Genomic DNA, 26,055 nt, shown 5'->3' with positions numbered 1-26,055 from the left:
TCCCAAATATGAAAATTTGATTGGGTTTTTGACCAAAAACCCAAAATCATGAAATCCTCAATAAATCTCAGACTGTTGCTTATACTCAGTCCGCACTGATAAAATGTGTTCAGTATTCTGTTCTGTATCTTTTGAAAGCATAAATGTACTGAAGAATATTTTACCCCATCTGAAAGTTTGACCCATCACAGATTTTGTTGGATTTTTTTACTAAAAACCTAAACTCATAAAATTCTCAATAAATCTCAACCTTTTCCTTATACACCCAGTCTGCACTGATTACATGTCTTTGGTAGTCTGTTTTGTATCACTTGAAAGCATCGAATCACCATTAATTTTTTCGCCCCTAACTCTGACAATTTGACCCGTGCTGGCCGGCATCACAGATTTTTTTTGATTTTTTACCAAAAAACCCAAACTCATAAAATCCTCAATAAATCTCAAACTTTTGCTTGTGTGCTCAGTCCGCAATGATAAAATGTCTTCAGTAGTCTGTTCTGTATCATTTGAAAGCACATAACATCACTGAAAAACCAATGCTTTTTGATGCGGATCGCCACAGCTGCCATGCGGAGGCTGGTACAGTTCTAGATCTTGGTTTTGGCCCATGATGTGGGAATCCCCATCATCTCAGCTTCTTCCTCGAATCTTTGGTGTGAGACAGGCCACTGGTGGGCTGGCTCTCCTAGGAACAGTGCAGCATCGTACTGGAACTGTACCACAAAATTTAAATTTTTCTCAAAACTTATCTTAAATGTCACTGGTGTTCAAGGACTCATTTTATCTGTCTGTTTTCTTTCATTTTGTTTTTGGTTGTTACTGCACCTTGAACACGTAGCATGGTGGATATGTGCACACTACAAGTCTTCATTATTATCATTACTTTTAGTGAATACCAGGGGAGCCAACCAAGGGTCGGTTTTTTAATTGGGAAAAGAAAAAGAGCTAACGCCTAATTAAACCAAGCCAATTGCTCACTATATTTCTGTCGGATTTCTTTGTTTTTCTTAGACAGTCAGCACCACAGACTTCTTCTCAAGAGATTACTCCTTCCAGCCAATCAAATGGAGCATTGCAAGAAATCTTGCTTGGCCAGTCAAAGTAAGCTTCTTATAAATTGAATGGAACAACAGTGATGTTTGGTCAGACACCCATGATATTTAACCATGAACTATTGATAACAAAAAAAACTGTATCAAAGAGAGCCTTTGATTAACAAATTTTATTTCCCATTTCTCAAATTGACGTGACTTCGAAGTAAAGTAGTGACATAATGTTTGACTTCAGATACTGTTTTGTCATTATTTAAACACTTTCAAGTAATGTGTTTTCCGCTAATTAAAGACAGTGGACACTATTAGTAATTGTCAAAGACTAGCCTTTACAGTTTGTGTATCTCAACATATACATAAAATAACAAACCTGTGAAAATTTGAGCTCAATCGGTCGTCAAATTGCGAGATAATAATGGAAGAAAAAAACACTTTTGTCACACAAAGTTGTGCCCTGGCTGGGTATCGAACCAGGGTCACCTTGATGAGAGGTGAGCGCTTTAATGCACAAGCCAACCATGCCACCCATGGGCCCCCTTATTAATGACATCTTGCTCGGCTGATTTCACTTTGACTCTGAAAGAGGGGCTTAAACTTAACATCAGTCTGGCATCTTCAACCTGCCTGACAAATTGATTCAAGGCTTCAGATTTCGCACATTGCATTTTTGATATAAATTCATGTTGTCTTCATTATTTTTTTCTGATTCCATAGGCGTGAACGAGAGTCAGGGCAGCCAACCAGTTCTCTATCCAAATGGCGACATTAAGAATGGCAAGGCCAAGCAAGAAAGACCATACAACCAAAGTCAGAAGAACTCCTTGAGTTCAGCTGGGGTAAGTCAAACATAACTCTTACCAGGTGAAAAAAAACCTGCCCTAAATCACAAGCATTGATTTAAAGGAACCACCGAAACATCTCAATATCAGTACACTTGAATCTTAGCAAGACTTAGATGACCATTATGGTTGTACTGTATTTATCAATCAAAAACAGACCAGGTCAGGGTTTGATGAACATTATGAGAATTTGGGTCAAAGAGATTTCTTAACTTCCACAGAAATTCCAGCTAGAAACTAGTTTCGATTCTACTCTTAAAGTTTTTAAATTCTATTTTATCAGGAGAGTGGAAAAATACTACAATTATCATGTTTGTGTAATTGACCAATAGTGAAGAAAGGGGAATCATTTTAGAGACACTAGTCACAGGAATTGGTGCTTATATTTAATTAAAACCACTGGATCAGGAAACATGAGTATAGAAATGAATTAGTCTTCTAGGAATCAACAGTACACAATGTATATGGGAGGCATTTGGACGGTCCTCACAGTTCTCGCCAATACCGAGCATGTGTATACTCAGAGCTGAAAATAGGACTGTTAAGTTTGTTTGTTTGTTTGTTTGTTTGTTTGTTGGCAGGCAGCATCTCAACAGTCCTACATTATCCCTTGAAGTGGCTGTTTAAGCAGTTGTCCGCCCCCCCCCCCCCCCACATCAACAAGCTTTAACAGATACAATCACTTGTTGGTTCATGGAAGTAATTTTGGGCAGCATCCAGGGACGACTGGCCATCCTAACCAGAAACTTCAATATGTGCTCATTATAAAGCTAGAGTCATGACCACACTATTGGCCTTCCTTAGACGGGTCCCTATCAATGACATTTTGCTCTTCGTATTATACTTTTAGTCTTGAAGAGTAGCGAAAACTATAATCTATCTCACATTTCCAGCCTGCAGGCCAAATTGATCCAAGGTTTGGGGTTTCCCAAAATGCATTGAAAGAGTTAACTTTGATACTTTATCTAGGTTGTCACATTATATAATTATTATTTGTATTTCTAATTTCCAGAAGCAGGAATGGGAGCCAGGGTTGCCAACCAGTTCTCCAATCAAACAACGGTTCTAAGAATGGCAAGGCCAAGCAGGAAAGACCATATAACCAAAGTCAGAAGAACTGCTTGATTTCAGTTGGGGTAAGCCAGAACTAATTATAACCGTCAGGAGAAAAAACGCCCCATGAATCACATGAAACGATTTTGAAAGAACCACTAAAATCCTTTATTTTGTATAATTGTAGGCCAATTAATTTGTTAACTCACAATTACATTTCTTTCATCATTCAGCTGCAATCCCTGCCATATCTCGTTGGGCCCCATGCTCCCTTCGAATGTTGGCTCTCATTGCTCTCATTTTTTACCCAAAACACAACTTCACAAAATGCTCATATATGCCCAAACTGTACTGATGGAATGTTTTCAATAGTCCGGTCTATATCATTAAAACAGTCATCAGTTTAACCCATTCCACACAGATAAAACTGCTTCAGTAGTCCGTTCTGTAGGCCTATCCATAAAATCACTGAAAATCTTTTTCACCCCAAATCTGAAAATTGCCCATAAAAACTCCATTCACAAAATTCTCAATAAATTTAAAACTTTTTCTCATATGCCCAGTCCGCACAGTTAAAATGTCTTAGTATTCATTTCTGTATCATTTGAAAACTTCATCCCCGCACCACTGATTGGTGACTGATTTTCACCAGGGGCGGCTCAAAAGTTAGTCGGTCTTCATGCCTACCGACTTCCCCGGATCTCATCAGCGAGTCGACCTCTAAGAGACAAGCACTCTCTCTGTTTCATTGGAAACATTTTCAGCATTGGAGAATTTGGTCAGCCAACTCTCAATAGCAGGCAATTCTCAGCATTATGTTGTTCGGTAAAGTCAGAGATTTGTTAAAGATTTGTTAAAGATTTGTTGTTGGAGATTACGCTAAATTTGGCAGTTTTCAGCATTTAGTTGTTGGAAGATTTGGTAAAGTCCACCCTCTCACCCATCAAAACTGTTTCACAACAATAACATTTAGATAACTCGTGACACTGTGTGAACTGAAATGCAAAATTAAATTGGTACAAGAAGTATTGTTATACCTCAGTAACTCAGTAACAAATTGTGATGTTTCATTGGTCCTCGCGACATGGCAACAAAAACGCATGGCGCGGCGGGTAACATGAGTTTTGTTAACCGATGTACGTTACCTTGATCGTTGCCATACTCTTAATAATCGTCGTAAATGATGTTTGAAGATGACAACAGAACTTTGAGAAGAGGAAAAATCATGTTACCAAGGTAAAACAAAACAATTGTTGCACGCTGTGATTGGGGTGCATGGGTTGTGTAAACTTTCGTGGGAAAATGGCAACCTCGGCTTTGCTTTGGGTTCCATTTTCCCCCTCGGGTGTACAAAACGCCATGGACCCCGTCACAGCGTGCAACAATTGGATATTGTGTACTAGATACAGGGTTGAAATACTAGCCCCATCAACTTTAGACTGTTACACATGCAATTTAATTTTACCAACATTTAAGACAGTCTGTATTCTCAAAATTGCACACAATGAACTCACTTTTTAGATTGTTGCACCTACTTCCTGATTGCATTATTGAAATGTACAGGAGATAATTCATCCTTTAAAAAAACTTTGATCTTTCTTAAATGGTTTTACAATAAAGCTTGGTTTGGAATTAAAAAGGTTGGAGAACAGTGTAAGATTTTATTCTGAACTGTTTTTATAACACTTTCAGTTTCCCTCCAAACTGCAGGTGAAAGCTGGACAGTTGCGGGCTCTACCTGCACCATTCTACATGTACTACTTGCTGCTCTGTATAGTCCAACAGTCGCTGCGCCTTAGAGGATGCATATGTCGTAAAGGCCTAAGGTAATCCATGTTTACTGTTTGCTTGCTCTGCCAGTATCGTTATGTATGCACATGTAATAAAATGTAATCTCCCCATAAAAAGCAGCAGTCATTGCAAATACTTTCAACAATGGCAACTAATGGGACAACACCTGGATGATTTTGTCTTTCAACATTTAACTTTCAACATTTGAAAACTCAAAATCACCGAAATTTTGTTGACCCAAAATCTGAAAATTTGGCCATGCCGGCATGGCACACTTTTCAGATTTTTGACTAAAAATTCAACTTCACAAAATTCTCAATAAATCTCTAACTCTGGATGATTTACTCGGTCTGTACTGATGAAATGTCTACAGTAGTGTACTCTGTATCATTTGAAACCATAAAATCACAGAAAAACTTGTTGACCTGAAATCTGAGAGTTTGTCCATGCCAACATGGCACATTTTTCAGATTTTTGACTAAAAATTCACTTTCACAAATTTGTGAATAAATCTGTAACTCTGGTTGATGTACTCGGTCTGTACTGATGAAATGTCTTCAGTAGTGTACTTTGTATCATTTGAAACCATAAAATCGCAGAAAATTGTTTGACCCAGAGTCGGAAATTTGGCCATGCCTGCATGGCACATTTTTCAGATTTCTGACTAAAAATTCAACTTCACAAAATTCTCAATATATCTCTAACTCTGGTTGATTTACTCGGTCTGTACTGATGAAATGTCTTTCAGTAGTGTACTCTGTATCATTTGAAACCATAAAATCACAGAAATTTTGTTGACCCCAAATCTGAAATTTCGGCCATGCCGACATGGCACATTTTTCAGATTTTTGATTAAAAATTCAACTTCACAAATTTGTGAATAAATCTGTTACTCTGGTTGATTTACTCGGTATGTACTGATGAAATGTCTTCAGTAGTGTACTCTGTATCATTTGAAACCATAAAATCACTGAAAATTTGTTGACCCGAAATCTTAAAGTTTGGCCATGCTGGCATGGCACATTTTTTCAGAGTTTTGACTAAAAATTCAATTTCACAAAATTCTCCATAAATTTCAAACTTTGTCTGGTTTACTCGGTCTGTACTGATGAAATGTCTTCAGTAGTGTACTCTGTATCATTTGAAACCATAAGAATCACAGAAATTTTGTTGACCCCAAATCTGAAATTTCGGCCATGCTGGCATGGCACATAATTATTTCAGATTTTTGACTAAAAATTCAACTTTACAAAATTCTCAATAAATCTAACTCTGGTTGATTTTCTTGGTCTGCATTGATGAAATGTCTTCAGGAGTGTACTCTGTATCATTTGAAACCATAAATTCACCGAATATTGTTTGACCCCAATGCTGAAAATTTGCCCAATATCATAAAATCCTCATTAAATCTCAACCTTTTCCTTATACACCCAGTCTGCACTGATTACATGTCTTTGGTAGTCTGTTTTGTATCACTTGAAAGCATCGAATCACCAATAATTTTTTCGCCCCTAAATCTGACAGATTGACCCGTGCTGGCCGGCATCACATTTTTTTTGTTGATTTTTTACCAAAAACCCAAACTCATAAAATCCTCAATAAATCTCAAACTTTTGCTTGTGTTCTCAGTCCGCACTGATAAAATGTCTTCAGTAGTCTGTTCTGTGTCATTTGAAAGCACATAAAATCACTGAAAAACCAATGCTTTTTGATGCGGATCGCCACAGCTGCCATGCGGAGGCTGGTACAGTTCTAGATCTTGGTTTTGGCCCATGATGTGTGCATCCCCATCATCTCAGCTTCTTCCTCGAATCTTTGGTGTGAGACAGGCCACTGGTGGGCTGGCTCTCCTAGGAACAGTGCAGCATCGTACTGGAACTGTACCACGAAATTTAAATTTTTCTCAAAACTTATCTTAAATGTCACTGGTGTTCAAGGACTCATTTTATCTGTCTGTTTTCTTTCATTTTGTTTTTGGTTGTTACTGCACCTTGAACACGTAGCATGGTGGATATGTGCACACTACAAGTCTTCATTATTATCATTATTTTTAGTGAATACCAGGGGAGCCAACCAAGGGTCGATTTTTTAATTGGGAAAAGAAAAAGAGCTAACGCCTAATTAAACCAAGCCAATTGCTCACTATATTTCTGTCGGATTTCTTTGTTTTTCTTAGACAGTCAGCACCACAGACTTCTTCTCAAGAGAGTACTCCTTCCAGCCAATCAAATGGAGCATTGCAAGAAATCTTGCTTGGCCAGTCAAAGTAAGCTTCTTATAAATTGAATGGAACAACAGTGATGTTTGGTCAGACACCCATGATATTTAACCATGAACTATTGATAACCAAAAAAATTGTATCAAAAAGAGCCTTTGATTAACAAATTTCATTTCCCATTTCTCAAAGTGACGTGACTTCGAAGTAAAGTAGTGACATAATGTTTGACTTCAGATACTGTTTTGTCATTATTTAAACAGTAACTTTCAAGTAATGTGTTTTCCGCTAATTAAAGGCAGTGGACACTATTAGTAATTGTCAAAGACTAGCTTTTACAGTTGGTGTATCTCAACATATACATAAAATAACAAACCTGTGAAAATTTGAGCTCAATCGGTCATCAAATTGCGAGATAATAATGGAAGAAAAAAACACCTTTGTCACACAAAGTTGTGTGCTTTTAGATGGTTGATTTCGAGACCTCAAGTCCTAAATCTGAGGTATCGAAATCATATTCATGGAAAATTACTTCTTTCTCGAAAACTATGGCACTTTAGAGGGAGCTGTTTCTCACAATGTTTAATACTATCAACCTCTCTCCATAACTCGTCACCAAGAAAGGTTTTATGCTAATAATTATTTTGAATTATTACCAATAGTGTCCACTGCCTTTAATAAATATTGTTCAAATTAGAAGACAATCTGTATATTATGTCTATAATAAACTCATGTATGTAACTTCTGTAATTCCATTGGTGAAATTGGCTTATCATGTCAACACGCATTTGAGAGTTCTTGATAGTATAAAATATTGTGATTAACAGCTCCCTTTGAAGTAATGTAGTTTTTGAGAAAGAAGTAATTTCTCACTTAAATAATTGAATTTGATTTCATGACCTCAGAACTGAATTTGTGGTCTCGAATTCAGACATCTGAAAGCACACAACTTTGTGTGACAAGAGTTTTTTTCTTCCAATATTATCTCCCAACTTCAACGACCAGTTCAGTTCAAGATGTTGAGCTACACCAAGTGAGAAGACTGGTCTTTGTCAATTACCAAAATGTGTTCAGTATCTTTCCCATGAAATAGTTAGATTGAAAATCGCAACCGAACTTTCTACTCAGTCCTGCTAGGGCCATTCTTTTTTTACGACATTTAATCAATGTGTTTTAATTCTCATTTATTTTCTGTAATATTAAAGGCACTGGACATTATTGGTAATTACCTAAAATTATTGTTAGCAATGGAGAGCTGTTTAAAGTATTAAACAGTGTAAGTAACGTAGTTTTGAGAAAGATGTAATTCCCACTAAAATATGTGCATTGAGTTTGAGACAAATTCAAGCATCTGGAGCACACAACTTTTCCGACAAGGGTGTTTTTTCCCTTTCATTATTGTCTCACAACTTCGACCACAAATTGATTTAAAATTTTCACAGGTTTGTTAGTTTGAGCATAATTTTAGATACACCAATGAGAAGACTGGTCTCTGACAATAACCAAGGGTGTCCAGTGCCTTTAAACATTTCAAATGTAGAGGCTAGTTTTATAATGTTTGATGCAACTTGTCCTCCGTCTTTATACATTGAAATGTAATAAGATTGTATTTCTGGCTGAAAGTCTTGACTTTCAAATGCCAAGTCTCTGTTTAACTATATAAATAAAGTCAATTTTTAACCAGTTATAGTCTTAATCTTGGGGCCATAGCCCGAAAATGAGTTATAATTTTAGTGATGTTCATATAAATAGAAAAAAACTTTCATTCAAAGACCAGTTTCACAGTTTTACTATCACCCTGATATTGTTTCACACTTAAATAAGTACTGAAAAATGTCTTACCATTTTCTCCTGCGTATAGAATGCTGTGTATCTGAGTTTCAAGGTAGACAGAAATCACGTTTAATCTATCTGTGTGGCTTATTTGGTATTTTTAAAATCTTAGAAATAAGAGTGATGAAATTATTGTTTTAAAACAATTGACATGGTGGTGTGCTTTATATTGTTTGATTTTGCCTTACATACCAAGTGCCTTGTATCTTGTATGCAGGAAAGGACTGAAATAATCCCTGAAACTGATCGGTAAGTTACTGTCCAAGTTCTTGGTCTTTGTTCTGTTTAACTTGGGTCCCTTGGTTAATTTTAGCATGGTTGTAAAATGTAGTAATGTTTGACAAGATTTGTTTGACAACACTTGGACAGTAGAAACAAATTGTTGTCCTTTCACATGAGGTACATTTTGTAAAATTTAACAACCATGCTACAATCTAGCAGTGGACCCTTGCTAAAGTGCTCTCGTGTGAAAAAAGCTTTAAGTGTGATCTGTTAACTCGAAAAAACACTTCTTGTTTGACTCGTCGATATGTTGCTGCCTAGGTGTCTGTCATTTTGGATATTTCTCGGTTTCTTTTTATCCAGTTAAGCAACCAAAATGTTAGTTTCCCTTTTACAAAACAACAAAAAATACATTAGAGAGACAGAAAAAAACACCGAAGCAAAATAATTTGATATTAATTTAACAACAGAGAAACCTTGTATATATAGCAGGATATAAAGCAAAATATTGTAAGAGAGGGTTTTGATTTGATTCCTTGTCAAAGACCACATACTGAAAAAGCGTCCATGCAATCTTTCTCCTCTTAAAGGCAATAATAAATTCCAGTCTCTCCATAATTTGTCTTGATAGATTGAGGGATTGGGTCAACTCTAAATCAGTATAAATGTATTGCTCGCCTAGGAAAATCAAATAGTTTATTATCAAATCTTGGTTGAAGGCACAGGACACTACTGGTAATTACGTAAAATATTTGTTAAAATAACAACTTACTTGGTAACGAGCAATGGAGTGGTCTTGAATTCAAGCATCTGAAAGCACAAAACTTGTGCGACAAGGATGTTGTTTCTTACATTATTCTCTCGCATCTTTGACGACCAATGAGTTCGAATGTTCACTGGTTTGTTGTTTTATGCATATGTTTAGATACACCTTTGAGAAGACTGGTCTTTCACAATTACCAAACGTGTCAAGTGCCTTTAAACAAATTGTAATCAAACATGATAGTATATTCAGAAGGTCACTATTAAATTTACTTATTAAACTTATCCTTACTTGGAGAAGTCTTGAATTCAAGCATCTGAAAGCACACAACTTGTGCGACAAGGATGTTGTTTCTTACATTATTCTCTCGCATCTCTGACGACCAATAAGTTCGAATGTTCACTGGTCAAGTGCCTTTAAACAGATTGTAACCAAACATGATAATATATTCAGAAGGTCAATATTAAATTTACCTATTAAACTTATCCTAACTTTTCTCCAAAAGTGAAAAACTTACGGGCAGTGGAAAAAATAAGTGCACCATATCCTCAAAATTATGATTATAAAAGGTCCAATATAAGAGTTATTTTCTGGAGAAAAACGTCATTAACCTTGAACCAATGAAGAAATACAAAATGTAAAAATCTACAACTGGCATCCTGTCGGAGTTACGCTTTCTTCTTATTCCAAATTTTGACAGGACTTCAAACTTTGAAACTTTGTCCATTAATCTGTTGTAAAGAGATTTGACCAGGAATTAAGACTGATTGGGAAAATTATTATCTTGCAATGCTTCCAAATTCAAGGCACTGTGCACCTTTGGTAATTGTCAAAGACCAGGGCCCCATTTCATGGCTCTGCTTACCGCCGAATTATGTGCTTACGATCACGATTCCCCGCTTACGTGCAACACCGATTTACAGCGCTAGCCTTGTAAGCGTAGATTGCTAGTAGCAAAAGCCAAAATTCGCTGCTAACCTGATAAATACGCCTGAGGTTAGCTTATAATTCCCTGCTTCCGTAAGCGCCGATTCTGTGTACGGTAAGCAGCCATGCATTTGGGCCCAATCTTCTCACTTGGTGTATTTCAAGAATTGCATAAAATAATGAACCTGTGCAAATTTTGAACTCAATTGGTCGTCAAAGTTGCGAGATATTAATGGAAGAAACAACTTATACCACATTGTCGCACAAGTTGTGTTTTTCCAGATGCTTGAATTCGAGACCTCAGCTGAGGTCTCGAACTCAGTTCAAAGATTTTAGTGATAAAATTACTTCTTTCTAAAATCTTATACGCTACTTCAGAGGTTCTCACAATACTTTAAACCGTATACAGCTCTTCATTGCTTGTTACCAAGTTAGTTTGTTTGCTTACAATGTTTTGAGTAACTACCAATAGTGTCCAGTGCCCTGTACGCGATGGTTTAGCAGCGAAGTGTTTCGTCCAAAAAGTAGGGCCATAGGGATTGCCTTTGCTTTTTAATGGAAATCACATAGTAAGCGCAAATTCTGACGTTAAGCAGCTATATACTGGACCCGATTTCATAGAGCATGCAGGCACAAACAAAACGTAAGCACATAAAAGTATTGCTTAAGCAGAGACAGATTATTTGCAAAGGTTACATTAAGTTTTCATATTGTGGCTGTGTGCCCAATTTAGCTTAGAAAAGAAATGTTTTAAGTATTATTTTCTGCTTAAAGATTTTGTTATGAGATTGGACCCAGATCGCATATCGGGTTCCAGATCCACGATTGTTTTACCCATATACACAAATGTGTGTAACAACCTTGTAAACTCAGTACTTACCCGAGTTAAAGGCATATTACTCGGTTGGGATTCGAACCCACGACCTTTGCAATTCTAGAGCAGTGTCATACAAACTAGACCACGGAGATCCTGTTTTAGCAGCGGGTACTGCAAACGATTTATTATGTTAAATTTGCACGGATAAAGAATATTCCTTTTGGTTTTTACCCATATACACCAATGTGTGTTTATAGCACTCAGTACTCAGTACTCAGATTTATTAAAACATCCTTCAACCATGGTTAATCAACGAATTGGTGCCTTGACAACTTCTCATGAAAGCTGTGGGACATCTTAAAGTTTGTCCCGTTGTTACACATAGAATCTTATGCGAGTACCACGACGTCAGCGTCCATTGTTTCCAATAACAACAAGTCGAGGGAAAAGTTGCAATTCCTAGTTCAATGAAGCATACCCCCGTATAAAAAAGGCACTAGAGGAATTAGGTCAGGCCACTATACGCCAGATAAGAGGATACACGTCAACACCTTACATTAGTAAATCAGTACTTTCGTGAAACAAACACAGATGAGTCCACCACGGTTAACACTGTTTTGCTATTCGACAAATTTTCAGCATTATTTCGACTGAAAGTTCCAGTCGATCACAAACGCAACAACAAACGAGGATGATGTAAGATTCAAAGAGCTTCGAGCGGGAGAGGCACAACGGGTTACAAAAAGGGAAAATCGCATTGTTTTCTTTCTGCGGACAGTTTGAAATTCAGTTGGGAAATTTAACACAAGTAAATCTGGTTAGATAACCAACATCTCGAGAGAGGAGAGAAAACCAGCATTTCCTCAGAGGACAGACAGAGAGTTTTAGCATCAGAGGAGGCATCCAAGAAAGAAATAGAGCTAAGAAAACCGTAGATACCAAGATGGCCACAATATACTTTCTGCAAACCGTGATCTTTTTCGAGGTAATGACACATAACCTTTTTAACCGATATTCCTTGTAAATGTTGGAGTGGTCAAGGCGGCTGATACGATGCTGTGGAATCAGACTGATGTATCAGTGTAATGTTTATGTCGCCCGATACAGTAAATACTCGGTCACAACTCGCCGTGCGTGTTTTTTGTCCGTACGTGTTTTGGGGAGGCCACGCCGCCACGTTTTTCTGAAAACGTGGGGAGGGAGTGGCTAGAGCAGGGAGGAGGTACGTAAACGCACGTCACTCGCACGGTTTGCGCGAGGTGTATAAGTACGTGGCCCGCACGCCACGCCTTGCCGTGAGCAGTTGCGTGCATCGTACGTTGCGCACGTGGTAAGTGAGTTGTACATGCTTACAACGTGCTTACAACGTACGCTCATCTTGGGATTGCCACGTTGTCGTACGGAGGCCGTACTTACACGTGCTGGTCACGTACTGTGTCCTTACTCTCAAGTTGTAAGTGCGTGCAAGTGCGATGAATGTGAGTTTTTCGCCCAATGTCGGGGAGGGGGGGGGGTAATATAATAGGACGAACTCCGGCTGAATGTGAACATAAGTTTTACACATTAATAAGTTTCCTTCCTTCAATTAACATGTTCTGAAATTAAAAATGTATGATTACATGTTTGTACCATAGTATGTTAAATGTAAAATGTTAGAAACTATTTGGCAGACTATTACAGTTCCCCAATTGGCCGCCTACCATGCCAAGATCGGGTTGTTTGAGCACATTTAATTTTATGAACTCTGGGGCATCCAATGAACTCATGATTTTATTTTATACATTCATGTGTGAGTAAACATGTGCAAGTTTATGTGTCAAACAAATGATAAAATGGTTTTGTTTTGTTCTTACTGTGACCCACTCTCTGGCGTCACCTCTCTGGCCATCTCATCTTCCGCGGTCCGTTATTCTGTGTCTTCTTCGGCATCTTTGAGATGAAATGATGGCACTCGTCAGTCTGTTTTTTATACTGCAGAAATCAGTGCGCACAACGTACGTTTGTTGCAAGTGCGGAGCATGTGCGTACTCGGTACATTCCACGTGAGTTCTGCGTGCTCATTGGACAGCTGAACTGGGTAAGTGCCGAGTACGCACGGACCACGCACTTATCACGTGCGCAGCACGCACGTGCTAAGTGCGCCGTCCGTGGAGCAAGTGACCGTTTGATAAAAATAAAAGGACTCACGGAGTCGGTGCGTTGTGCGCTCGTTGGCTGTATATGGCACGCGCGTCACCCGTACGTCACCCGTACTGGGGGTGAATCCGTACGGGTGACGCAGAGAAAGTTCGTCATGCACTAAAAGTGCTACGTCGTGTCTGCGTGCTCCCAAATCCGTACTGAGGCGGTACTCACCACGCACGGATCCCCAAATCTTGCCCACGTTTTTGCAAGTAGACAGCACGCACTTGCACGTACGGCGGGTTGGGACCGCCGCTTAAAACTATTTGTCCTACGACTGGGGGTTGGCTGCAAGAATGCAGCAGCGCGGTAATAGTTGCCATTCCTATAGACCTGGCGGCCTTACACTTTCGTATTATTGAAGGCAGTGGACACTATTGGTAATTACTCAAAATAACTATTAGCATAAAACCATTATTGATTACGTGTAATGGGGAGAGGTTGATGGTATAAAACATTGTGAGAAACGGCTTCCTCTGAAATGCCATCATTTTCGAGAAAGAAGTAATTTTCCACGAATTTGATTTCGAGACCTCAGATTTAGAACTTGAGGTCTCGAAATCAACCATCTAAACGCTTTTTCTTTCATTATTATCTTTCGATTTCGATGACCGATTGAGCTCAAATTTTTACAGGTTTGTTATTTTAAACATAATGTGGAGATACACCAACTGTGAAGGCTAGTCTTTGACAATTACCAATAGTGACCACTGCCTTTAAATAGAGTGTACGGATTTATAGTACAGACAAAGAGTCCTATACAGGCCTACCATTCCTAGTTCAATGAAGGATTACCAGTTGTATATTATCACCTAAGGAGGCGCTAGAAGATTTCAGTTCATCAGGCCGTTATACGCCCAAATGGTCTAGTCTAAAAAAGCAACAAAAATGGCTTGACCTTTAGACATAATAGCAACAGAATTCTTTTTTGCAACAGTCTATTCAAATCCTCCATAACAACAAGCCGAAAAAATAGAAAAATTAAGCAGGGAAAATCTTCATAACGCACAAAAATAATTTGAAGTTGTCACTTTCGCCTCTATTTACACTAATGTATGTATACATAAGCCCTGATAGTAAAAGTAAAAAAACTGTCACCTTAAATCTTCAAGCAAACGTTTCTTGAAACAACCCAAAATCAAATATGTATAACAAAGGAATGACGGAAATAGTTGTATGCATAATTTGCACAAGTTCAAGTAATTGTGTTACTTAAAGGCAGTGGACACTATTGGTAACTACTCAAAATAATTATCAGCATAAAACCTCACTTGGTTACGAGTAATGGGGAGAGGTTGATAGTATAAAACATTGTGAGAAACGGCTCCCTCTGAAGTGACGTAGTTTTCGAGAAAGAAGTATTTTTCCACGAATTTGATTTCGAGACCTCAAGTTTATAATTAATATTGGGGTCTCGAAATCAAGCATCTGAAAGCACACAACTTCGTGTGACAAGGGTGTTTTTTCTTTCATAGTTATCTCGCAACTCCGACGACCAATCGAGCTCAAATTTTCACAGGTTTGTTATTTAATGCATATGTTGAGATACACCTAGTGAGAAAACTGGATTTTTGCAATTACCAATGATGCCCATTGTCTTTAAGACTGTGTATTGAAATGCACTAACAATTATTGGAATATTTGACTGTCCTTATAAAACATGTTTGATGCCTTGGTCCGGTCACGACTAGGTCGGAGTATGTTTCAAACTTTGGTAGATTTACTTAGTCCGCACTGATGAAATGACTTCAGTAGTCTGTTCTTTATCATCTGTATCCATCAATCACCGATTTTTTTTTACCCCAGATTCTGAAAATTTGACCTTGCTGCCGTGGCAGGTTTTTCAGATGTTTGACTAATAATTTAACTTCACAGAATTCTAAATATATTTCAAACTTTGATTGATCACTCAGTCTACACTGATGAAATGTCTTTAGTAGTCTGCTGTTCTGTGCCATTTGAAACCATAAAATCAGCGAAGACTATTTGACCCAATAGGATAATTTGCACATGCCGGTGTCGCATGCAATTATGTCCTCTATGCAATACTATCTGGATGACATTAATGCATATGCAATAATGTACGCCGGACGGTTTGGCATATGCAATCGTGTCCACCCGGACGCTGCTGCATAATGCAATTGTGTCCACCCGGACACATTTGCATATGCAGTTGTGTCCGCATTCGTGCAAAACCGCCCTTGCAGTAACATAAACGCCCTTGGTCGACGGAATGTCATGAATGCGCGCACATACATGTACAGTCATGTACATGTCCGCCGGACGGTTTTTGCACAGCCCCGGACACGATTACATATGCAAAAGTGTCAGGAGCGGACAGTATTGCATGGCGGACACAATTGCATCTGACACCGACATGGCAAATTTTCAGATTCGTTTACTAAGAATTTAACTTCACTAAATTCTCAATATATCTCGAACTCCTGATTTACTCAGTCCGCACTGATGAAATGTCTTAAGTAAACTGTTCTGTATCATTGGAATCCATAGAATCGCCGATTATTGGTTAAGATCAATCTTAGTGCTTTGTGAAATCGAAACAATACAAGATTGCATATGCAAAAGTGTCCGGAGCGGACATTATTGCATGGCGGACACAATTGCATCTGACACCGACATGGCAAATTTTTCAGATTCGTTTACTAAAAAAATCAACTTCACTACATTCTCAATATATCTCGAACTCCTGATTTACTCAGTCCGCACTGATGAAATGTGTTAATTAAACTGTTCTGTTTAATTGGAATCATTAGAATCATCGAACATTGGTTAAGATCAGTATAAAATGGTTAAAATACGGTACCTCTAGCGGTTTTCCCGCTAGTATACATAACGCAGAAAATAAAAACCCACGAAGTTTTCATTGATAACATGCATTTGACCCAATCTCTCTTATAAGAGATCAGCGATTATGCAAGACCAGCGCTTTTTGGATCCATCAGTTTCTTTGTTATTTGGATGTGGTGATTGCATGCTCCTTGGCTAATTTGAATGTGAATAACCCAGTTGTGAAAGTACTACAGCAGTTCTTCTGTAGCTTGTGATTGAGTGGAAATTTCCGTTATGGTCCAATAGACTCGATGATATGCCACGGCTGGGAGTGCTTTTTTGTGGACCTATGTGCTGTGTGCTGTTGTGCTGTTTTGTGAGTATTAGTTTTTCTTCGATATTTTCCAGGTTTCTTTAGGACTCCTAGAGTTATAACGACTACAATACAACATAAATTCATACTGTCACATTTATATAGCTATCGACCGTATCGAGTGTTTTGAAACTGGATATCGCAAAAATAAGTCTCGAAGTGTGGAATAAACCACATGCGCGGCACTTTGCTTGCCATTCTGTGGCAAGGGGAAAACTAATTATATCAATTAAACAAATTTGTATAGGACATAGTGCATGTTATACCTTTTCTATGGACATGTAATTGTTTGGACATTTATAAAGCATAATAAATTGTTCAGTTTAATTATTAAGTTTAAGTATAAATAAAGTTTACAATATATATTAAGTCTATAGTTATTTAAAAAAAGTATTAACAAAAATAAGTTTACAAAATGTATAAAATTAACTATTTTTTAGATAAAAAACAAATATCAAAACAAAAATAAAAGAAAGAAATTTTACAATTATTTCAAGTTTAAGAAATATAAAAGGCTTACAAAGTAAAGTTTACAAAACATAATATAAAGTTAACAAATATAGTTTAGGAGAAACATTAAATGCTTAAAATATTTAAAGTTTAAAAAATATATAGTTTTATTATTATCTAAAAATTACAAAATGTATACTATTAAGAAAAAGTATAAATAAAAAAATAAATAAAAACAGGAAAAATATATTAATTTTACAATTATTTAAAGTTTATGAAATATAAAAACTTTACAAAGTAAGGTTTACAGAATATATCATGATGTTACCAAAATATAGTTTACAATACGTATAATTTTTTTTATATAAATAAAACAAATAATGATCCTAAATTGAAAAAAGGTGAACATTTTCGATTATTTAAAGTTAATGAAATATAAAAAGTTTATAAAATATAGTTTACGAAATATTTAATGCGTACAAATGTATAAAGTTTACAAAATATATATTTTCCAAATAATATGAAAGTTACAAAATTTCTGAAATTCAAAAAACTATAAATAATACAAATAATGAAAAAAAATTTAAAAAAAGATATAAATTGTTCAATTATTTAAAGTTCATGTAAACATAAAAAGTTTACAAACCTTTCAGCAGGGGCTCGCAACAACACAACTCCACACTGACGCTGTGTTATAGCGCCCAAATAAACACATTAGTAACAAGATGAATAGCATTCCCATGCAAACATTCTTGTTGCCGGCTCATTAAGGTGTTTAATAATGCAAACATTATTCTAAACTTGCTCCATATATAGTACCACTGTGCTCTGATTTTTGTTGTCTAACTTAGAAATGTCACCCTTTTCCCCTACATGCAATGACTGAGTCTGGTAACCTGGTATGGAGTCCTGCTCATCTTCACCTGCCCTGCAACCACTAGAATCCTGTTGATGATAAAGCGGTACTCAATTATTTGGACACACCTTTAAATCATGGAATTCTATTGAGTTGTATTATCGAACGGAGGGATCACGTCCACCCAAAAAGGTATATTATCACCCTGACTATAAGCTCATCTCCCAGCATGATTGCATGTGACATCTCAAACACCATCCGTAACAACCACGCACATCATAAACTAAAAATGGAATAACTCTGTTTCCCATTCTAGTACCGGCCAAGAAGACATCAATGGGAGCTATGTACACTGTGAGGAAAACCACATGACAAGGTAAGTTTATTTTCAGTTTGATTGATAGCTTGGGAAGTAATGAGGGAGCGTAATTTGTAAAAATTTATCCTGAAAAAACATTTTGTTCCGATTCAAAGGGGCTCCATGGTCAAATTTAGCTTGGTAAGTCACAAATTTTGCTATTGCTATTAATTATGAGTGTCTAAAATTTGTAGCATGCTATTGTGTTTGATACCCTTCTATTGCAATTCAAATATAAAGGGCCATACATTGTTCGACAGAAATTCTTCAGTTTCATTTCCAAATTCTATTTAAAAGGACATCAAGTCTGAGCTTATGTACAGACCAAGAGCGCAATTTGTCTTCTGCACCATTTTAACTTGACATAGTGACATGCAGTGTCCCCAAATTCCACTCACATGTTGGAAAATGACTGCATCACAAAACTCAAATTCACCAAAACTCAAGATCCACATCATTTTCATTAATGGAGCAGAATTGTTTTGCTCTTTTGTAGTTTGTATGCTGAAGCAAACACATTGGTACATGAGTAAAATAAATACAGTGAAAAGTATTTAACGTGAGTGGGTATATGTTGGTTTGATTGACATGTATTCCAGGCGTCTGCATTTATGGTTTAAAGGCAGTGGACACTATTGGTAGTTACTCAAAATTATTATTATCATCAAACCTTACTTGGTAACAAGGAATGGGAGAGATTGATGGTATAAAACATTGCGAGAACCAACTCCCTTTGAATTAACGTAGTTTTCGATAAAGACGTAATTTTCCATGAATTTGTGCATATATATTGTTTCTTTACTAATTTATGTGGGTTTACTGTCTTAAAGACACCGGACACTAATGGTAATTGTCAAAGACTTGTTGTATTTCAACATATGCTTAAAGGCAGTGGACACTATTGGTAATTACTCGAAATAATTATTAGCATAAAACCTTTATTGCTTAAGAGTAATGGGGAGAGGTTGATGGAATAAAACACTGTGAGAAATTTGATTTCGAGACCTCAGATTTAGAACTTGAGGTCTCGAAATCAACCATCTGAACGCACACAACTTTGTGTGGCAAGGGTGGGTTTTTTCTTTCATTATTTTCTTTCATTATCTCGCAAGTTCGAAGACCGATTGAGCTCAAATTTTCACAGGTTTGTTATTTTAAAGGCAGTGGACACTATTGGTAATTGTAAAGACTAGCCTTCACAGTTGGTGTATTTCAACATATGCATAATATGCATTATTTTATGCATATGTTGAAATACACCAACTGTGAAGGCTAGTCTTTACAATTACCAATAGTGTCCACTGCCTTTAAAGTAACAAACCTGTGAAAAATTTAGCTCAATTGGTCGTCGAAGTTGCGAGATAATAATGAAAGAAAAAACGACCCTGTGACACGAAGTTGTGTGCTTTCAGATGCTTGATTTCGAGACCTCAAATTCTAAATCTGAGGTCTCAAAATCAAATTCGTGGAAAATTACTTATTTCTCAAAAACTATGTTACTTCAGAGGGAGCCGTTTCTCACAGTGTTTTATACCATCAACAGCTCCCCATTACTTGTAACCAAGTAAGGTTTTATGCTAATAATTGTTTTGAGTAGTTACCAATAGTGTCCACTGCCTTTAATGTGTTGCAATTTGTCCTGTAAGGTTCTTGTTCATTCAATTGTTTGGATTGCTGTTTATTTTCCTGTTGTTAAATTCTGTTTTTATTTTTATTTATTATATTGTTATGCGCTTGTGTACATTTTATGGAATGGGCGCAATGTAATACGAACAAATTATTGTTATTATTATTAATTTGGTTTCGAGACCTCAGCAGTTTATTTTGAGGTCTCGAAATCAAGCATCTGAAAGCACATAAGTTCGTGTAACAAGGGTGTTCTTTCTTTCATTATTATCTTGCAACTTCGACGAACAATAATTGAGCTCAAATTTTCACAGGTTTGTTATTTTATGCATATGTTGACATACGTCACAAAGAGTGAAGACTGGTCTTTGACAATTCCAGTGTCTTTAAGCCTTTAGTCCACAAACCGTCCTGTCTGTTTCTTCTCAAAAAGTTTTTGAAAGTTGGTTTAATGGAAACAACAAGTTCATGACAACTGTTTGACTGTAAACAAAATCTGAGAGAAAGAAACCATAACAAAGTATCATCGAAAAACTCAAGGACCCAATTTTGGGATGCTCTTTGTAATAAATGGACCATTTTAAGGAGGTTTCACACTTGTTAATTTGACTTGATTGACATGTATTTCAGGAGTCTGCAGTTCTGCTGGGAATGTGGTGTACTACCTGTCGATGACTGAAGCGCACCAAACATAGGTACATAGCTAGAGAATGATCTCTTTAATCTCAGCTTCAAGGGAATGCTGGAATGCAGGCGGCGCCGGTGGTGGAGCTTAAGTACCGCTGGATGGATGAGCATTTGGGAGGGAAGGATCAAGGCGGTTCTTGGCCAGTGATGCGTGAGAGTTGATTGCTGGGTGGATGTGAATTGCGTTGGAGTGTGACATTCTTTAGGTGAGCTGCTGCTGGAAGGCTTGGCTTGAGGATGGGTGTCCAGATGTCCATAATGAAGAAACCGTAGTCTTGTGGAACTTTATGATGTGCTTGTATCTCGATGGCCTCCCTGACTCTGCATTGGTGTCAGGACTGTACAGGAGCTATGAGTTTGGCTTGATTCCAATTGATGATGGGGTCATGTTCTTGTGAGTGTTTGATGATGGCTGATTTGTGGAGGTGTCCCAGTTTGCCGTGTGCTTTGTGTTCCTTGATTCTTGTTGAGATGCTGCGCCAGGTTTCCGCGAATTACACTTTACCGCAACTACAGGGAATGCGGTAAACGCCTGCTTTGTCTTGAGTGCCTTGCTTGTCCTTGTGTGTGTGGAGTGATGCTTGAATCTTGTTTGATGCTGTGTGGAAGGTCTTGCCTTGAGCTTGACTGAAGATACTTTGAAGCTTGTGAGAAGTGTGGCCGATATATGGGAGGGTGATTGCAGCCTTGAACTCTGGTCGTTCATCTGTTGTGAGACTTGGCTTGGCCTGGCTGAGGTTGAAAGTCTTGTAGTCGTTAAGTTGAAGTGATGTCTTGATGTGGTGTAGTTCCTGCTTCAAGCTGCCTTTGTCACAGGTGTTTAAGGCCCAGCAAACCAAGGTGTTGCAGACAGCAGACTTGGAGCGAAGATGATGGAATGATGAGTTGTGAAGGTATCTATCGAGGTGTGTTGGCTTGCAGTGTACCGTGTGGGCTAAAGTGCCATCAGCTTGTCTTGTTACTTGGACATCTAGGACGGAGATAGTGTTGTTTTGTTCTTGTTCCCTGGTGAACTGGATGCGTGGATGTTGACTGTTCAGTGGTGGAAGAACTTTTGGAGTGCTGTTTTGTCGTAGAGCTTAACCACAAAGGTGTCGTCAACATAGCGGAGTCAGAGGTTAGGGCAAAGATCGACCTTGTCGATGCTGTCAAGTTCAAACTCCTCCATGAACAAATCTGCCAGGACCAGGGATAAAGGATATCTCATGGTGGCCCCAGAGGTTTGTTCGTAGAATTTGGCTCACCACCTGAATCTGGAAGCGTAGACGCAGGTGATGAGGAGGTCGTGGACTTGTTCTGGAGTGAGGCTTGTGCGGTCTGTCAGTGTAGGTTCGGCTTAAAAGCGTTGTTTGGCAATGTTGCATGCTTCTTTGATTGGGATGTTGGTGAACAGTGACACGACATCAAAACTGACAAGGATATCAGTTGGACGGAGATATATGTGCTTGATGATGTCGACTAACTTGCTCGAGTTGTTGATGTGATGTTCAGTGAGGCCAACTAGTCGATGGAGGATCTTGGTGAGGTGTGTTGCAATGTTGTAAGAAGGTGAACCCCGGGATGCCACGATGGGGCAGAGAGGACCATCTGGCCTGTGGATCTTGGGTTTGCAGAAGAAACATGGGCAGGTGAATGCGGATGGCTTGAGGTGAAGGTACGTGGTGTTGTTTATGACTTGCGCTTGATAAAGAGTGCAGAGTTTGGTGGTGATGGTGCGTTCAATGACTGGGCTGGGGTTCCTTGGCAGGCATTTGTAGGTATCAGTTGACAGGATTTCATTTACTTTGTGGTCATAATCCGTTGTGCACATGACAACAGTGGCATTACCCTTGTCTGCTGACATGATGTGGATGGACTTGTCTTTGTGCAGGGCTCAAATAGCGGCGTTTTCTCGCCTGCTTGTGTTGGGTCTCGGTAACTTGGCGTTTGCAGTCTTTGCAGAATCTGGATGCGGACTTGGTTGGCGGCTATCTTGTCCAGATGTTTGAGTGCAGGTTCGGTGGCCTGAATGATGTCTTTTACTTGAATCATGCGAGGTGTGCGGGCGCCCACACATTGCATGATTCCAGTCAAAGACATCATTCAGTCTACCGAACCTGCACTCAAACATCTAGACAAGACATTCGCCAACCATGTCCACATCCAGATTCTGCAAACTCTTCAAACACCAAGTTACCAAGCCCAACACAAGCAAGCAAGAAAACGCTGCTATCCGAGCCCTGCCCAAAGACAAGTCCATCCACATCATGTCAATGAACATTGGTAATGCCACCGTGTTCATGTCCACAACGGATTCTGACCACAAGGTAAATGACATCCTGTCAACTGATACCTACCGATGCCTGCCAAGTAACTCCTTTTCAGTCATCGAACGCACCCCCACCGCCAAATTCTGCACTCTCTATCAAGCGCAGGTCATAGACAACATCATGTATCGTCACCTCAAGCCATCCGCATCCACCTAACCATGTTTCTTTGGCCAACCCAAGAGCCACAAGCCAGATGTTCCTCTCCGTCCCATCGTGGCGTCACGGGGTCACCAACCTACAATACCGCAATACACCTCACCAAGACCCTCCAACCACTAGTTGGCCTCACTGAACATCACATCAACAACTCAAGCAAGTTTGCCGACATCATCAAGTACATACATCTCCGTCCAACTGAGATCCTTGTCAGTTTTGACATCATGTCACTGTTCACCAACATACCAACCGAAGAAGCATGCAACATCGCCGAACAACGCCTTCAAGCCTAACCTACACTGACAGACCGCACAAGACTCACTCCAAAACAAATCCACGACCTCCTTATCACCTGCGTCTCCGCTTTTAGGTTCAGGTGGCGAGACAAATTCTACGAACAAACCTCTGGGGCCGCCATGGGATCTCCTCTATCCCTGGTCCTGGCGGATTTGTTCATGGAGGAGTTTTAACTTGACAGCATCGAGAACGCCAATCTTCACCCCAACCTCAGGCTCCACTACGTTGACGACACCTTTGTGGTTTGGCCCAACAGCAAGGCAGCACTCCAAAAGTTCTTCCATCAACTGAACAGTCAATATCCACGCATCCGATTTACCATGGAACAAGAACAAAACAATGCTATCTCCTTCCTAGTTGTCCAAGTAACAAGACAAGCTGATGGCACTCTAGCCCACACGGTACACCGCAAGCCAACACACACCGACTAATACGTTCACAACTCACTATTCCATCATCCTCGTTTCAAGTCTGCTGTCTGCAACACCTTGGTCCGCAGCAGACTTGAAGCGAAGATGATGGAATGATGAGTTGTGAAGGTATTTATCGAGGTGTGTTGGCTTGCAGTGTACCGTGTGGGCTAAAGTGCCATCAGCTTGTCTTGTTACTTGGACATCTAGGATGGAGATAGTGTTGTTTTGTTCTTGTTCCCTGGTGAATTGGATGCGTGGATGTTGACTGTTCAGTGATGGAAGAACTTTTGGAGTGCTGTTTTGTCGTAGGGCTTAACCACAAAGGTGTCGTCAACATAGCGGAGTCAGATGTTAGGGCAAAGATCGACCTTCTCGATGCTGTCAAGTTCAAACTCCTCCATGAACAAATCTGCCAGGACCAGGGATAAAGGATATCTCATGGTGGCCCCAGAGGTTTGTTCGTAGAATTTGGCTCACCACCTGAATCTGGAAACGTAGACGCAGGTGATGAAGAGGTCGTGGACTTGTTCTGGAGTGAGGCTTGTGCAGTCTGTCAGTGTAGGTTCGGCTTGAAGGCGTTGTTTGGCGATGTTGCATGCTTCTTTGATTGGGATGTTGGTGAACAGTGACACGACATCAAAACTGACAAGGATATCAGTTGGACGGAGATATATGTGCTTGATGATGTCGACTAACTTGCTCGAGTTGTTGATGTGATGTTCAGTGAGGCCAACTAGTCGATGGAGGATCTTGGTGAGGTGTGTTGCAATGTTGTAAGAAGGTGAACCCCAGGATGCCACGATGGGGCAGAGAGGACCATCTGGCCTGTGGATCTTGGGTTGGCAGAAGAAACATGGGCAGGTGAATGCGTATGGCTTGAGTTGAAGGTACATGGTGTTGTCTATGACTTGCGCTTGATAAAGAGTGCAGAGTTTGGTGGTGATGGTGCGTTCAATGACTGGGCTGGGGTTCCTTGGCAGGCATTTGTAGGTATCAGTTGACAGGATTTCATTTACTTTGTGGTCATAATCCGTTGTGCACATGACAACAGTGGCATTACCCTTGTCTGCTGACATGATGTGGATGGACTTGTCTTTCTTCAGGGCTCAGATAGCGGCGTTTTCTCGCCTGCTTGTGTTGGGTCTCGGTAACTTGGCGTTTGCAGTCTTTGCAGAATCTGGATGCGGACTTGGTTGGCGGCTATCTTGTCCAGATGTTTGAATGCAGGTTCGGTGGCCTGAATGATGTCATTTACTTGAATCATGCGAGGTGTGCGGGCGCCCACACATTGCACGATTCCAGTCAAAGACATCATTCAGCCTACCGATCCTGCACTCAAACATCTAGACAAGACATTCGCCAACCATGTCCGCATCCAGATTCTGCAAACTCTTCAAACACCAAGTTACCAAGCCCAACTCAAGCAAGCAAGAAAACGCTGCTATCCGAGCCCTGCACAAAGACAAGTCCATCCACATCATGTCAACGAACATTGGTAATGCCACCGTGTTCATGTCCACAACGGATTCTGATCATAAAGTAAATGACATCCTGTCAACTGATACCTACATATGCCTGCCAAGTAACTCCTTTTCAGTCATCGAACGCACCCCCACCGCCAAATTCTGCACTCTTTATCAAGCGCAGGTCATACACAACATCATGTATCGTCACCTCAAGCCATCCGCATCCACCTAACCATGTTTCTTTGGCCAACCCAAGAGCCACAAGCCAGATGTTCCTCTCCGTCTCATCGTGGCGTCCCGGGGTCACCAACCTACAATAACGCAATACACCTCACCAAGACCCTCCAACCACTAGTTGGCCTCACTGAACATCACATCAACAACTCAAGCAAGTTCGCCGACATCATCAAGTACATACATCTCCGTCCAACTGAGATCTTTGTCAGTTTTGACATCATGTCACTGTTCACCAACATACCAACCGAAGAAGCATGCAACATCGCCGAACAACGCCTTCAAGCCTAACCTACACTGACAGATCGCACAAGACTCACTCCAAAACAAATCCACGACCTCCTTAT

At 39.2% G+C, this 26,055-nt stretch overlaps 1 protein-coding gene, 1 long non-coding RNA gene and 1 pseudogene across 4 annotated transcripts in view; 2 read left to right on the top strand and 1 right to left on the bottom strand.

Moving 5' to 3' along the window:
- The window catches only part of LOC139938426 (uncharacterized), a 72,302-nt gene that overhangs the window by 8,123 nt on the left and 38,124 nt on the right, over positions 1-26,055 (top strand). Inside the window, exons 5-9 of one of the 3 annotated variants that reach the window (XR_011786154.1) lie at positions 1,016-1,101; positions 1,767-1,888; positions 2,904-3,027; positions 3,597-4,770; positions 6,916-6,994. Coding sequence is in view for 2 of the 3 variants with exons in the window: in XM_071933951.1 (XP_071790052.1) it covers positions 1,012-1,101; positions 6,912-7,001 (180 nt within the window). In the remaining variant the exon portion in view is untranslated. Of the gene's footprint in view, positions 1-1,011; positions 1,102-1,766; positions 1,889-2,903; positions 3,028-3,596; positions 4,771-6,911; positions 7,002-26,055 lie in introns of those variants that run through there. The other 2 variants (XM_071933951.1, XM_071933952.1) reach the window with 2 other exon arrangements.
- Positions 18,273-20,932, top strand: LOC139938037 (uncharacterized). Its single transcript, XR_011786114.1, has 3 exons — positions 18,273-18,354; positions 18,479-18,538; positions 20,777-20,932. It is a non-coding gene; the product is annotated as an uncharacterized lncRNA (long non-coding RNA).
- On the bottom strand, positions 21,870-23,354 carry LOC139938094 (uncharacterized; annotated as a pseudogene).

This window comes from Asterias amurensis, chromosome 6 (assembly GCF_032118995.1).
Source record: "Asterias amurensis chromosome 6, ASM3211899v1".
NCBI lineage: Eukaryota > Metazoa > Echinodermata > Asteroidea > Forcipulatida > Asteriidae > Asterias > Asterias amurensis.
Note: the sequence above shows the minus strand (reverse complement) of the source record. Positions and strands in the feature narration are given on the sequence as shown.